Genomic DNA, 13123 nt, shown 5'->3' on the forward strand with positions numbered 1-13123 from the left:
GCATTACGATTTTCTAAATGTCCTGCTATAACCTTCTTAATAATGGATTCTAGCATTTTCCCTGTGACAGATATTAGACTAACAGGCCTAGTTTTCTGCTTTCTGTCTCCCTCCTTTCTTGAATAGAGGTGTTACTTAACTATTTTCCAATGCACTGGGACCTAGCCAGCATCGAGCCTCTTTTTTTAAGACCCTAGGATGCAGGCCATCAAGTCCCGAGGACTTGCCAACCTTTTGCTCTAATAGTTTTCCCAGATCCTTTGCCTTGGTGATTGTGATTGTTTTAAGTTCTTCCCTCCCTTTTATCTTGTTTTTCAAGTATCTTTGGGATTTTTTTTGTGTCTTCTACAGTGAAGACTGGCACAAAATACCTGTTCAATTTTTCTGCCATTTCCTTGTTAACCATTATTAATTCCCCACACTCACTCTCTAGAGGTCCAACACTCACTTGACTTACTCTTTTCCTTTTTAAATACTTGTAGAAACTCTTACTGTTCTTATATTTTGAGCTAGTTTTCTCTCACATCTTTTTTTAGTCATTCTTGCTGTTTTTTGAAATCTGCCCAATCTTCTGATCTACCATGAATCTTCACAGAATTGTACGCTTTTTCTTTCAATTTAATACTATCTTTAACTTCCTTAGTTAGCCACAGATGGCGTATCCTTCTCCTAGAGGCTTTCTTTCTCACTGGAATATATCTTGGCTGATATGAAATATCTCCTTAAATGTCTGCCACTGCTTCTCTACTATCCTATCTGTTAATCTAATTTTCCAGTTCACTTTGGCCAACTCTGTCTTCATGCCCTTGTAATTCCCTTTATTTAAGTTAAAAACACTAGTCTTAGACCTGCATTTCTCACCCTCATACTGAATGTGAAATTCTATCATGTTATGATCACTGTTGCCTAGAGGCTCTTTTATCATGAGGTCATTAATTAATCCTGTTTCATTGCACATTACCAGGTCTAGAATGGCCTTCTCGATGGCTGGCTCTAGAACGCACTGCTCTGAGAAATTGTTCCAACTATAATATATGAACTCATGTTCAGGCTACCTTTGCCAATCTTATTCATCCAATCTATATGTAGATAGAAAAATCTGCAAGAGATGCAGGGGGGATGTGAGGAACAACTTTTTTACCCAGCGAATGGAACTTGCTGTCTTCAAGGGTTACGGAAGCAGAGATGATGAATAATTTCAAAAGGAAATTTGATGGGGGCTTCAGGGAGATAAACTTTCAGGGCTATGGGGATGGAGCTGGCATGCACTTGATGAGCCACATGACCTCCTTCTGTGCTGTAATGACTCTATATCTATGACCTTTACAAAACACAAATTAGGCCTCAGCTAGAGTGCTCTGTTCAATTCATGGCGCCATACAAGAGATTTTGTAGAAATAGGTGACAGCAGCAAACTTTGGTGGGAGCCTTTTCTCGGCCATCAAGCTGTAGTGGTTATGTTGGGTATGGTATAAATCAGGAAATTAGAGCTGCAGGTAGCATGGGCAATACAGTAATAATGGGCGACTTCAATATACATATAGATTGGGTAAACCTAATCAGCACTACTGCTGTGCAGGATGAATTCGTGGAGTGTGTACTGTTAAGAAAGTACTTCCATTTTTTGTTAACTTTTGAGGACTTGTGTTTTAAAACTGAAAAAAGGATTCCATAGATGCTGTACTTGTGTGTTATTTTAGAAAACGAGGTCATCGGAAGGTGTTTTGGACTTGGTTTGTCAACAGTCCTTACTGGAAGTCACCTGTCTTCAGACAAGTACCCATCAGGGGCTTTTTGACCAAGGAAAGATATTTACAGAGAAGTTACAGGTTAAGATTTATGGGGGGTCAGGAGGCTTGACTCTTGACATATTGTTTTGGTTTCACTTTGGACAGTCAGTTGGGGTATGCACAGTGTTTTGAAGAGGAGTTAAAAAATCAACCTACCAAGGACAACCCTCAGGACAACCAACTCAGCCTGTTCCATCTCTGTGAAAAGCCTGCCAGCTTTTCCATCTCTTTGAGAAGCTCTTAGAAGCGAGTGTAAGCAATAGAGAAATTGATGCTGCATTCCTCCTGAAAGGCCTCCCAAACTGATCTTCAATGTCACCTGAAAAGAACTGTTCCAGAAAAGGATCCCAGTGACCCGTCACCATATACCCAGATGCCAGACAAAAAAGGGGACATCTGACATCTTTCCACATCTTGTCTTTTTTCTTTAGCAAGTATTTAACCAAAGTATTCATTTTTCTTTTTGTAACAGAGCCCGACAGAGAAAATCTCTTTATTGTTCAGTTAGCCAGTTTGTGTGTGAGGGGCTAAGTTAAAAGGGAACTTTCATATTTCAATCTGTGTGTTAATGCTTTGATTCATTACTGGTTATGTCTTGTTTTATTTTAAAAACTGATAATTTTGTTGTTTGTTAAAGAAAACTGGTTGATATATTTTATTCTGGGATATAATAGAGTCCATGATTGATCGTATTGGTAACAGGGTAAAAAATTTAAATCTACATTGTAACCTGTGGAGAAGTGGAACTAGAATAAACAGTGCACTCCTCCCACCTCAGTCATAACAATAAGGGATGGGTTTCTGGAGCAGTATGTTGAAGAACCAACTAGAGATCAGGCTATTTTAGATTTAATATTATGTAATGAGAAAGAGCTATTTAATAACCTTGCAGTAAATGAGCCATTAGGAAATAGTGACCACAATATGATAGAATTGACATTAATTTTGAAAGAGATAAAGTTCATTCTGAAACTAGGGTCTTAAATCTGTACAAAGAAAACTATGAAGGTATGTGGGGCAAGTTGGCTATGGTGGATTGAGAAAATACACTAAAGGATTTGATGGTAGACAGGCAGTGGCTAGTGCTTAAATATTTATAGTAGTACACAGTTTACAACAAATATGCATTCCTCTAAGACACAAAAGCCCAACAAGAAAGGTGAACCAACCGTGGCTAACAAAAGAAGTTAAAGATTGCATTAGGTTAAAGGAAGTGGCTTATAAGGTCACCAGAAAAAGTGGTGAGCCCGAGGATTGGGAGCAATTTAGAATCCAACAAAGGAGGACCAAGAAACTGATAAACAAAGGGAAAAGAGATTATGAAAGCAAACTAGCTAGAAACATAAAGGCGGACTGTAAAAGCTTCTTTAGGTATGTGAAAAGGAAAAACTTAGCAAGGGCGAATGTGGATCCACTGCAGGTGAAGACAGGAGAGTTTGTGGTGGAGAATGAGGAAATGGCGAAGAGACTAAACAATTACTTTGCATCTGTCTTCACGGAGGAAGACATAAAAAATCTCAAAGAAATACTAGGGAAACAAGGGACTTGTAAAAATGAGGAACTGAAAGAAATCATCAATAAAGAGGTAGTAGTTGAAAAATTAATTGGATTGAGAGTTGATAAATCCCTCGACCAGATCAGCTACATCCCAGAGAAGGAGGTGGCTATAGGGATAGTGGATGCATTCGTGGTTATCTTTCAAAATTCTACATATTCTGGAAGGGTTCCTGTAGACTGGAAAGTAATAAATGTGACCCCACTATTTAAGAAGGGAGTGAGAGAGAAAACGGAGAACTATAGACCACTTAGTTTGACCTCAGTAGTAGGGAAAATGTTCGAATCTATTATAAAGAGATAACTGGACACTTGGAAAATAATATGATTGCACATGGATTTATGAAAGGGAAATCATGTTTGACAAACCTGTTGCAATTTTTTTGAGGATGTTGCTTGAGCATAGATAATGGAGAACCAGTGGATGTGGTGTATTTGGATTTTCAGAAGGTTGGGAAGTGTTGATGTCCAAATGGACCTGGGTGTCCTTGTTCATGAGTCGCTAAAAGCTAGTATGCAGGTGCAGAAAGCAAATGGTGCTTTTGCCTTCATTGCAAGGGGATTTGACTGCAGGAGTAAAGATGTCTTGCTGCAGTTGTATAAAGCCTTGGCGAGACCGCATCTACAAGAAAACAAGAAATAGGAGCAGAAGTAGACCATATGGTCCATCGAGCCTGCTCCGTCATTCAAAACAATCATGGCTGACCTTAGGATTCAACTCCACTTTCCTGCCCGCTCGCCATACCCCTTGATTCCCTGAGAGACTAAAAATCTGTCTATCCCAGCCTTAAAAGTATTCATCCACAACCCTCTGGGGTAGAGTATTCCAAAGATTCACAACCCCTTGCTCCAAGTAATTTCTCCTCATCTCAGTCCTAAATAATCAGCCTCTTGTCCTGAGACTGTGCCCCCATGTTTTAGATTCCCCAGCCAGTGGAAATAATGTGTCAGTGTTTACCCTATACAACTCCTTTTGAATCTTCTATGTTTCAATGAGATCACCTCTCATTCTTCTAAACTCAAGAGAATACAGGCCCAATTTACTGAGTCTCTCATCATAGGACAACCCCCTCATCCCAGGGACCAATCAAGTGAACTTTTGCTGCACTGCCTCCAATGCAAGCATATTGTTTCTTAAATGTGGAGACCAAAACAGCACATGGTATTCCAAATGTGGTCTCATCAAAACACTGTACAATTGTAGCACGACTTCCTTATTCCTGTCCTCCAATCCTCTTGCAATAAAAGCCAACATGCTATTTGCCTTCCTAATTGCTTGTTGTACCTGCATGTTAACTTGTAACTTGCAACCTTCTCAAGGGCAATTAGGGATGGGCAATAAATGCTGGCCTGGCCAGCGATGCCCACATCCCATGAATGAATAAAAAAAAACAAGTACACCCAAGACTCTTTGAACATTGACACTTACAAGTTGAACTCCTTTTAAAAAATATTCTGCTTTTCTATTCATGTGACTGAAGTGCATAACTTTACACTTCCCTACATTTTACTCCATCTGCCATCTTGTTGCCCACTCACTTAACCTGTCCATGTGTCTTTGCAGCCTCTCTGTGTCCTCCTTACAGCTAACCTTTCTACCTACCCTTGAACCAGCAAACTTTGATGCATTACTCTGTCTCTTCATCTAAGTCAATATAGATTGTAAATAGCTGAGGCCCCAGATCTTTGCAGCACTCCACCATTTACTGCCTGCCAACTTGAAAATGCCCATTTATGCCCACTCATTGGTTAACAGACAGGAAGCAATCATCTATCCATGAAGTACCCTGGAGTATTGTGCACAGTTTTGGTCTTCTTATCTAAGGAAGGATATACTTGCCATAGAGGGAGTGCAACAGGGGTGGCGGTATTGTCTTATGAGAAGAGATTGTAGAAACTGAGCCTGTATTCTCTAGAGTTACAAAGAATGAAAGGTGATCTCATTGAAACTTACAAAATTCTTACAGAGCGTGACAGGGTAGATGTGAATAGAATGTTTCTTCTGGCTGGTGAGTCTAAAACAAAATTCTCAGAATAAGGGGCAGGCCAACTAAAACTGAGATGGGGAGGAATTTTACTCAGAGGATGGAGAATCTGTGGAATTCTCTACTTCAGAGGGCTGTGGAAGCTCAATCATTGAGCATGTTCAAGACAGAAATCAATAGATTTCTGGATACTAATGACATTAAAGGATATGGGATGGTGGGGAAAAATGGCGCAGAAGTAGGTGATCAGTCATGATCTTTCTGATTGGATGAGCAGGCTCAATGGGCAAAATGGCCTACACCTGCTCCTATTTCCTATGATCCTTTGAATGGTACCAGGGCTGAGGAAGTTCAGTTATGTGGAGAAGCTGGAATTGTTCTCCTTAGAGCAGAGAAGGCCAAGAGATTTGATGGAGGTGTTCAAAATCATTAACAGTTTACAGAAGAAACTATTTCAACTGGGATAAAGGTCAGGACCCAGAGGACGCAAGCTTTAAGCTAATTGGCAGAACAGCTAGAGTTGAGAATTTTTTTTAAACAAAGTGACTCCTGACAACACAGCCAAGCACCGCAATCATGTTCGATTTCTTCCTGCCAGTGTGATGCTGTGCACGTGCAGCCAACATCAGCACCTGGCTTGCCAGGACTAATTCGCTCATGTGCTCTAAAACGTCATTGCATGCTACAATGGGCCACTTGCTCCCCGCTGCCTTCCCTCAGCCAATTGCTCTCGTCGCTTTCCCCCCCCCTCGGCTGGTCACTCATCGCCACCTTCCATGAGCCATTCGCAACTCCACCCAGACGCTCATTGCGTGCCTCGCCACTTCCCCCTCGGCCACTCGCTCCCACCCTCGCCGCTTCCCCCCACGGTCGCTTTTTGCAGGTCTTGCTGCTTCCCCCATCAGCACTTGCATCTGTCCTCGTTGCTTCGCCCGATCAGTCCCCGCCACGTCGCCCAAAGCAGCGGTGCGAGGGGGGGCAACAAACATGCCGCCGAAGCAGCAGAGGGGATGATGGGGCAACGCGGGAGCCAGTGGCCAAGAGTGGGAAGTGGCGAAGCCTGGAGTGACCAGCCATTGGGGGGTGGGGGGCATGGAAAGAGAGAATCAGAGAGCGAGTGGCCAAGGTGGGGAAGCAGCGAGGGTGGAAGCGAGCAGCTGAGAGAATGCAGCACCTAAGTGCTAAGCGAATGGCTGGGGGGGGTGAAGAAGCTATGAGCAAACACGCAAGAGGGAATGGCGAAAAGAAGTGCAATGGCTTCTCAGTCATACAGCATCGAAACAGGCCGTTCGGCCCACCGCGTCTATGCCAACCATAATGCCTATCTATACTAATCCCACCTGCCTGCATTAATTCCATATCCCTCTATGCCTTGCTCATTCAAGTACCTTTCCAGATGCCTCTTAAATGTCACTACTGTTCCTGCCTCCCCCACCTCCGCAGGCAGCTCATTCCAGATACCCATTACTCTTTGTGAAAAATTTACCCCTTTGATTCCCTTTAGACCTCCTCCCTCTCACCTTAAATTTATGCTCTCTAGTTTTAGTCACCCCTACCATGGGAAACAGACTCTGGCTATCTACATTATCTATGTCTCTCATAATTTTATATACCTCTATCATGTTCCCTCTCAGCTTCCTTTACTCCATAGAAAACAGACCCAGCCTATCCAATCTCTCTTTTTAACTAAAGCCCTCCAAACCAGGCAACATCCTTGTGAATCTTTTCTGCACCCTCTCTAGCTTAATCACATCTTTCCTGTAGTGCGGCGACCAGAACTGCACACAGTACTCCAAATGCGGCCTCACCAACGTTATGTTCAACTTCTATCTGAATTGTAGCCCAGAATCCATTTGCACTGCTGCAATTGTGCAAGAGAATGTATCTACAATCCACACAAATCCATTTATGGAGAGGCGGTGCCGTAGTGGTAACCCAGAGACACAGGGTATTGCTCTGGGGACATGAGTTCAAATCCCATTACAGCAGAAGGTGGAATTTGAATTCAATTAATAAGTCTGGAATTAAAAAGCTAGTCTAATGATGGCCGTGAAACCATTGTTGATTGTTGTAAAAACCAATCTGATTCACTAATGTCCTTTAGGGAAGGAAATCTGCTGTCCTTACCTGGTCTGGCCTACATGTGACTCCAGACCCACAGCAATGTGGTTGACTCTTATATGCCCTCTGCAATGGCCTAGCAAGCCACTCAGTTGTATCTAGCCCCTACCACTGTAGGTGTATCTACCCCACATGGACCACAGCAGTTCAAAAAAGCAGCTCACCACCACCTTCTCAAGGACAATTAGGGATAGGCAATAAATGCTGGCCTAGCCAGCCACTCCAGGCACTGCTTCACAAACCACTGACCACCTCCAGGCGCGTATCCATTGTCTCTCGAGATAAGGAGGCCCAAAAGAAAAGCCAGCAATGCCTGCATCCTATGAATGAATAAACATTTTTTTTCCAAAACCAATGTTAAGAATAAGCACCAAAGAACGAATTGAAAGATGCCTTTCAATGAGATTATTTGGTTCTGTACTAGTTCAGGTACTGTTGGGGTGGGATTGAAGCAGTGATTGCAGCCACAGTGGAGATTTGGAGCTAAGGCTACATTTACTTTAATGACAAATTGAGTAGCACCGTCTTTATTACTGGCAGCTCAAGACATCACTGACAGTGACATTTGGGTGGATGAGGCTGCACTTGCACACGTACTATGTAACCTAGTGGCTGTGTTGTCAGCAAATAAAAGTTGTGATTTGGAATACACACCCTGAAACACGAGTGGAAGCAGATTCAGTAAATGGACTGGAGTTCTGCAATCGATCTCCATTTAGGTAATATGCTTCTGTTTATTCATCCTGGCAAAATGGATTTCACATTTTCCCACATTATACTCCATTTGCCAGATCTCTGCCCACTCACAACCCAGCTATGTCCTTTTGTAGCCCCATGGCCTTTCCACAACTCACTTTCCTACATATTTTTGTATCATCAGCAAATTTAGCAACCATTCAAGTCATTGATGTGTAAATAGTTGAGGCCCCCACCACTGATCCCTATGGTACTCCAGTAATTCATTTGCCAACCCCCCACAAAAAAAAACAATTCTCTGCTTCGTTAGCATGGATAAAGGATTGGTTGGCTAATATATTACCCACTACACCACATGCTCTTATCTTGCTTAGTAAGCTTTGATGTGGCACCTTGCCAACTGCCTTCAGGAAATCCAAGTACATATGCACAGGTTCCCCTTTAGCCACATTATTGTTTTTTGATAAAACAATAATCAAACAATGTTCATTTCATTGGAAAATACTACCATGAGCTGAATGGTCAAGGAAACAGACTCCAGTGCAGTTCTGCATTTCTTTCCCTCACCATTCTAAATTGTTGTTATTCTCCACCAGCCTGCTGCAGATTCCACTTTACAGCAAGGCTGCTTTGTAACTAGAATACCAATAAAAGGGTAATTTTCATTTAATTACTTACAACACTAACTGTTCAGGTCTTAAATTGCAAAACTGGTAATTATTTAAATGTTACAGAATGTGCCAGGACAAATGGGTTATTTGCCAAAAATCTTTATTATCTACAATGCTTCAGGTATTAAGTCCAGTTTATTCATTACAAAAGCAAGATGCATACATCAGTGAATTATAAAATTACACTGCCATAACAAAGTGCAAATCAATGCTTAGAATCAACTTTTATAGCCCACCACGCAGTCGCAAGACCAAGTGCAAGGTCGATTCTTTCTGGATGTTGTAGTCAGACAGGGTTCGCCCTTCTTCCAGCTGCTTCCCAGCAAAGATCAGACGCTGCTGGTCAGGAGGAATACCTTCCTTGTCCTGAATCTTGGCCTTGACATTCTCTATTGTGTCACTTGGCTCAACTTCAAGGGTAATGGTCTTACCAGTCAGGGTCTTCACAAAGATCTGCATCCCACCACGCAGGCGCAAGACCAAGTGCAAGGTCGATTCTTTCTGAATGTTGTAGTCAGACAGGGTTCGCCCTTCTTCCAGCTGCTTCCCAGCAAAGATCAGACGCTGCTGGTCAGGAGGAATACCTTCCTTGTCCTGAATCTTGGCCTTGACATTCTCTATTGTGTCACTTGGCTCAACTTCAAGGGTAATCGTCTTACCAGTCAGGGTCTTCACAAAGATCTGCATCCCACCACGCAGGCGCAAGACCAAGTGCAAGGTCGATTCTTTCTGAATGTTGTAGTCAGACAGGGTTCGCCCTTCTTCCAGCTGCTTCCCAGCAAAGATCAGACGCTGCTGGTCAGGAGGAATACCTTCCTTGTCCTGAATCTTGGCCTTGACATTCTCTATTGTGTCACTTGGCTCAACTTCAAGGGTAATGGTCTTACCAGTCAGGGTCTTCACAAAGATCTGCATCCCACCACGCAGGCGCAAGACCAAGTGCAAGGTCGATTCTTTCTGGATGTTGTAGTCAGACAGGGTTCGCCCATCTTCCAGCTGCTTCCCAGCAAAGATCAGACGCTGCTGGTCAGGAGGAATACCTTCCTTGTCCTGAATCTTGGCCTTGACATTCTCTATTGTGTCACTTGGCTCAACTTCAAGGGTAATGGTCTTACCAGTCAGGGTCTTCACAAAGATCTGCATCCCACCACGCAGTCGCAAGACCAAGTGCAAGGTCGATTCTTTCTGAATGTTGTAGTCAGACAGGGTTCGCCCATCTTCCAGCTGCTTCCCAGCAAAGATCAGACGCTGCTGGTCAGGAGGAATACCTTCCTTGTCCTGAATCTTGGCCTTGACATTCTCTATTGTGTCACTTGGCTCAACTTCAAGGGTAATGGTCTTACCAGTCAGGGTCTTCACAAAGATCTGCATCCCACCACGCAGGCGCAAGACCAAGTGCAAGGTCGATTCTTTCTGGATGTTGTAGTCAGACAGGGTTCGCCCATCTTCCAGCTGCTTCCCAGCAAAGATCAGACGCTGCTGGTCAGGAGGAATACCTTCCTTGTCCTGAATCTTGGCCTTGACATTCTCTATTGTGTCACTTGGCTCAACTTCAAGGGTAATGGTCTTACCAGTCAGGGTCTTCACAAAGATCTGCATCCCACCACGCAGTCGCAAGACCAAGTGCAAGGTCGATTCTTTCTGAATGTTGTAGTCAGACAGGGTTCGCCCATCTTCCAGCTGCTTCCCAGCAAAGATCAGACGCTGCTGGTCAGGAGGAATACCTTCCTTGTCCTGAATCTTGGCCTTGACATTCTCTATTGTGTCACTTGGCTCAACTTCAAGGGTAATGGTCTTACCAGTCAGGGTCTTCACAAAGATCTGCATCCCACCACGCAGGCGCAAGACCAAGTGCAAGGTCGATTCTTTCTGGATGTTGTAGTCAGACAGGGTTCGCCCATCTTCCAGCTGCTTCCCAGCAAAGATCAGACGCTGCTGGTCAGGAGGAATACCTTCCTTGTCCTGAATCTTGGCCTTGACATTCTCTATTGTGTCACTTGGCTCAACTTCAAGGGTAATGGTCTTACCAGTCAGGGTCTTCACAAAGATCTGCATTCTGATCTGAAAGAAAACGTAACTTTAGCCATTAACCATTTCCTAATGAGCAGCCAAAGAATTTAAATTAAACAAAAGCCTATTGTATAACAAGCACTCGTTTTCCAGCCCACGATTACTAGAAGCTTCGCAGTTATTAAGATATGAGTAACAGGACGTCTGCCAGCCCATAATAAAAGGCAAATCGTCGAGATGCCGCGGATAAGGCCCAGTACCTGTAATTCGGGTATTAACTGCCGGCTGACCTACACAACAACTCTCCACCTCCAATCCAGCGCAATCGGTATAACACAACCGCCGCTCGCGCTGCTTTTTATAGGCGAGCAAACCACTCCCTGTTATCCACTCCCAGTTTGTTCCTTCCGCACTAAAAATAGTATTATTTTTTCTTGCGTAGAGAATTTTAGCTCTACCGCACCGATGTTGTGGTATATTGGACTGAGATATTTGATTATATACAAGACTGAGCTTTCAAAATTATACGATATTTATCACGAACCTTCAGACGCGCATTGATTTGCAAATGCTTAGCGGTCGGTGAGGCGACCTCCCGTAAAGTGCCCGCCCACCTGATCAGTGATTGGATATGTTCCTGTTTACTAATTTTGTGATTGGCTGACGGTTAGTCATACGGCATAATTGCTGTCAATCAAAACTGTTTTTGGCCAATCAGTAAGCGCCGCGTCCTCCTTGCGTCATCGCCGCAGCGCATGATCACCGCGTGAGCCGGCACCTGAGGCAATGAGTCAGCAGTGGGGGAGGGGGGGTGATGAGTGAGCCGGGGGGGGGGAAGGGAACGACACGGTTCATGGCTTTTAGCGAAGGGGGAGAGAGAATGGAGGCTTTGTTTTTATGGTACAGTCTGTGTTGGTGTAGTTGGTTTCGGTTCCCAGGTTAGGGAGGGGAAATGAAACTCCGAGTCTTAGTGCTGGTTTGAGGAGGGGAAATGACATTAACAAAAGATGTTTTGAATCTTACATTCAGGGTGACCCTGAAGGCCCATAATCTACATCAGACTTGATCACTGTGAACCTAATATTATGTCAGTTTTTAAGCTAGAGGCAGGTGTCAAATAGCAGATCAGAATTTGAAGAAGGTATTTAAATGCCCCACCCCCACCTCACTTGTTTATAATCTGTGACTTTTCTAATATTTGTCAGTTCCGAAGAAGGGTCACTGACCCGAAACGTTAACTCTGCTTCTCTTTCCACAGATGCTGCCAGACCTGCTGAGTGAATCCAGCATTTCTTGTTTTTGTTTCAGATTTCCAGCATCCGCAGTATTTTGCTTTTATTTAAATTTCACTCCTTGAATAAGTCTGTTTTCTGATTATATGAAGGATTTATGCTCAGTTAAGTGGGGATGTGGCTGTCTTCTGTGCCATTACTCTGATTGATTGTATGAATTACTATTTTAGCAGTTGAGGCACTGTGGGGAGGGGGGTAATTCATGGAATTATGTATTTGTTGGATTGGTAGAAATAGCAGTTTCAGGACTGGAGTCATAGACATTTATGGCACAGAAGGAGCCCATTTGGCACAAAGAACATTGAATCCAGGCTGGCTTTCTACAGAGCTATGTAGTCAGTCCGACTTGCCAGTTCAACCCTGGAGCCCTGCAAGTTTATTTCTGTCATGTGGCCATCCAATAACGTCTTGAAGTCATTGATCGTCTCTGCCTCCACCACCCTTATGGGCAGTGAGTAACAGGTCATTACTGCCCACTGTGTTTTTTTTTAAAAAAATGCTTCCTCATATTTTCCCTGCATCTTTTGCCCAGAGTTTTCAATTTGTGTCTCCTAGTCCTTGTACCATTTACTAAGGGGAACAACTTTTCCTTGTCAAACTTATCTAAGCCTGTCATAATCTTGTACACTTCTATTAAATCTCCCCTTGTTCTAAGGAGAACAAACCCAGCTTTTCCGGCCTAACCTTGTAACTAAAATCTGCCATCCCTGGAACCATTCTGGTAATCTCTGCACCCTCTCAAGCACCCTCACATCCTTCTGAAGTGTGGTGACCAGAACTGGTTGCTGTACTCCAGTTGAGGTCTAACCAGAGCTTTATGGAGGTTAGGAACATAACAGCAGGAGTAGGCCATTCAGCCTATCGAACCTGCTCCACCATTCAATACGATCATGGCTGATCATCCACACTATCCCCATATCCGTTCATGTTATTGATATTAAGAAACCTGACTCTTATTTAAACATATTCAGTGACTGAGCCTCTACAGCCCTCTGGGGTAGAGA

The 13123-nt window shown here is 43.5% G+C and overlaps 1 protein-coding gene across 1 annotated transcript; it reads right to left on the reverse strand.

Annotated features, from left to right (window-relative positions):
* Positions 1-8900: 8900 nt before the first annotated feature.
* ubb (ubiquitin B) lies at positions 8901-11195 on the reverse strand. Its single transcript, XM_068010845.1, has 2 exons — positions 11088-11195; positions 8901-10878 (listed from the first exon to the last, which is right to left on the reverse strand). Exon 2 carries the CDS (start codon positions 10870-10872, stop codon positions 9043-9045), a length of 1830 nt encoding a protein of 609 aa, XP_067866946.1. The 5' UTR covers positions 10873-10878; positions 11088-11195; the 3' UTR covers positions 8901-9042.
* Positions 11196-13123: the final 1928 nt, after the last annotated feature.

This window comes from Heterodontus francisci, chromosome 30 (assembly GCF_036365525.1).
Source record: "Heterodontus francisci isolate sHetFra1 chromosome 30, sHetFra1.hap1, whole genome shotgun sequence".
NCBI lineage: Eukaryota > Metazoa > Chordata > Chondrichthyes > Heterodontiformes > Heterodontidae > Heterodontus > Heterodontus francisci.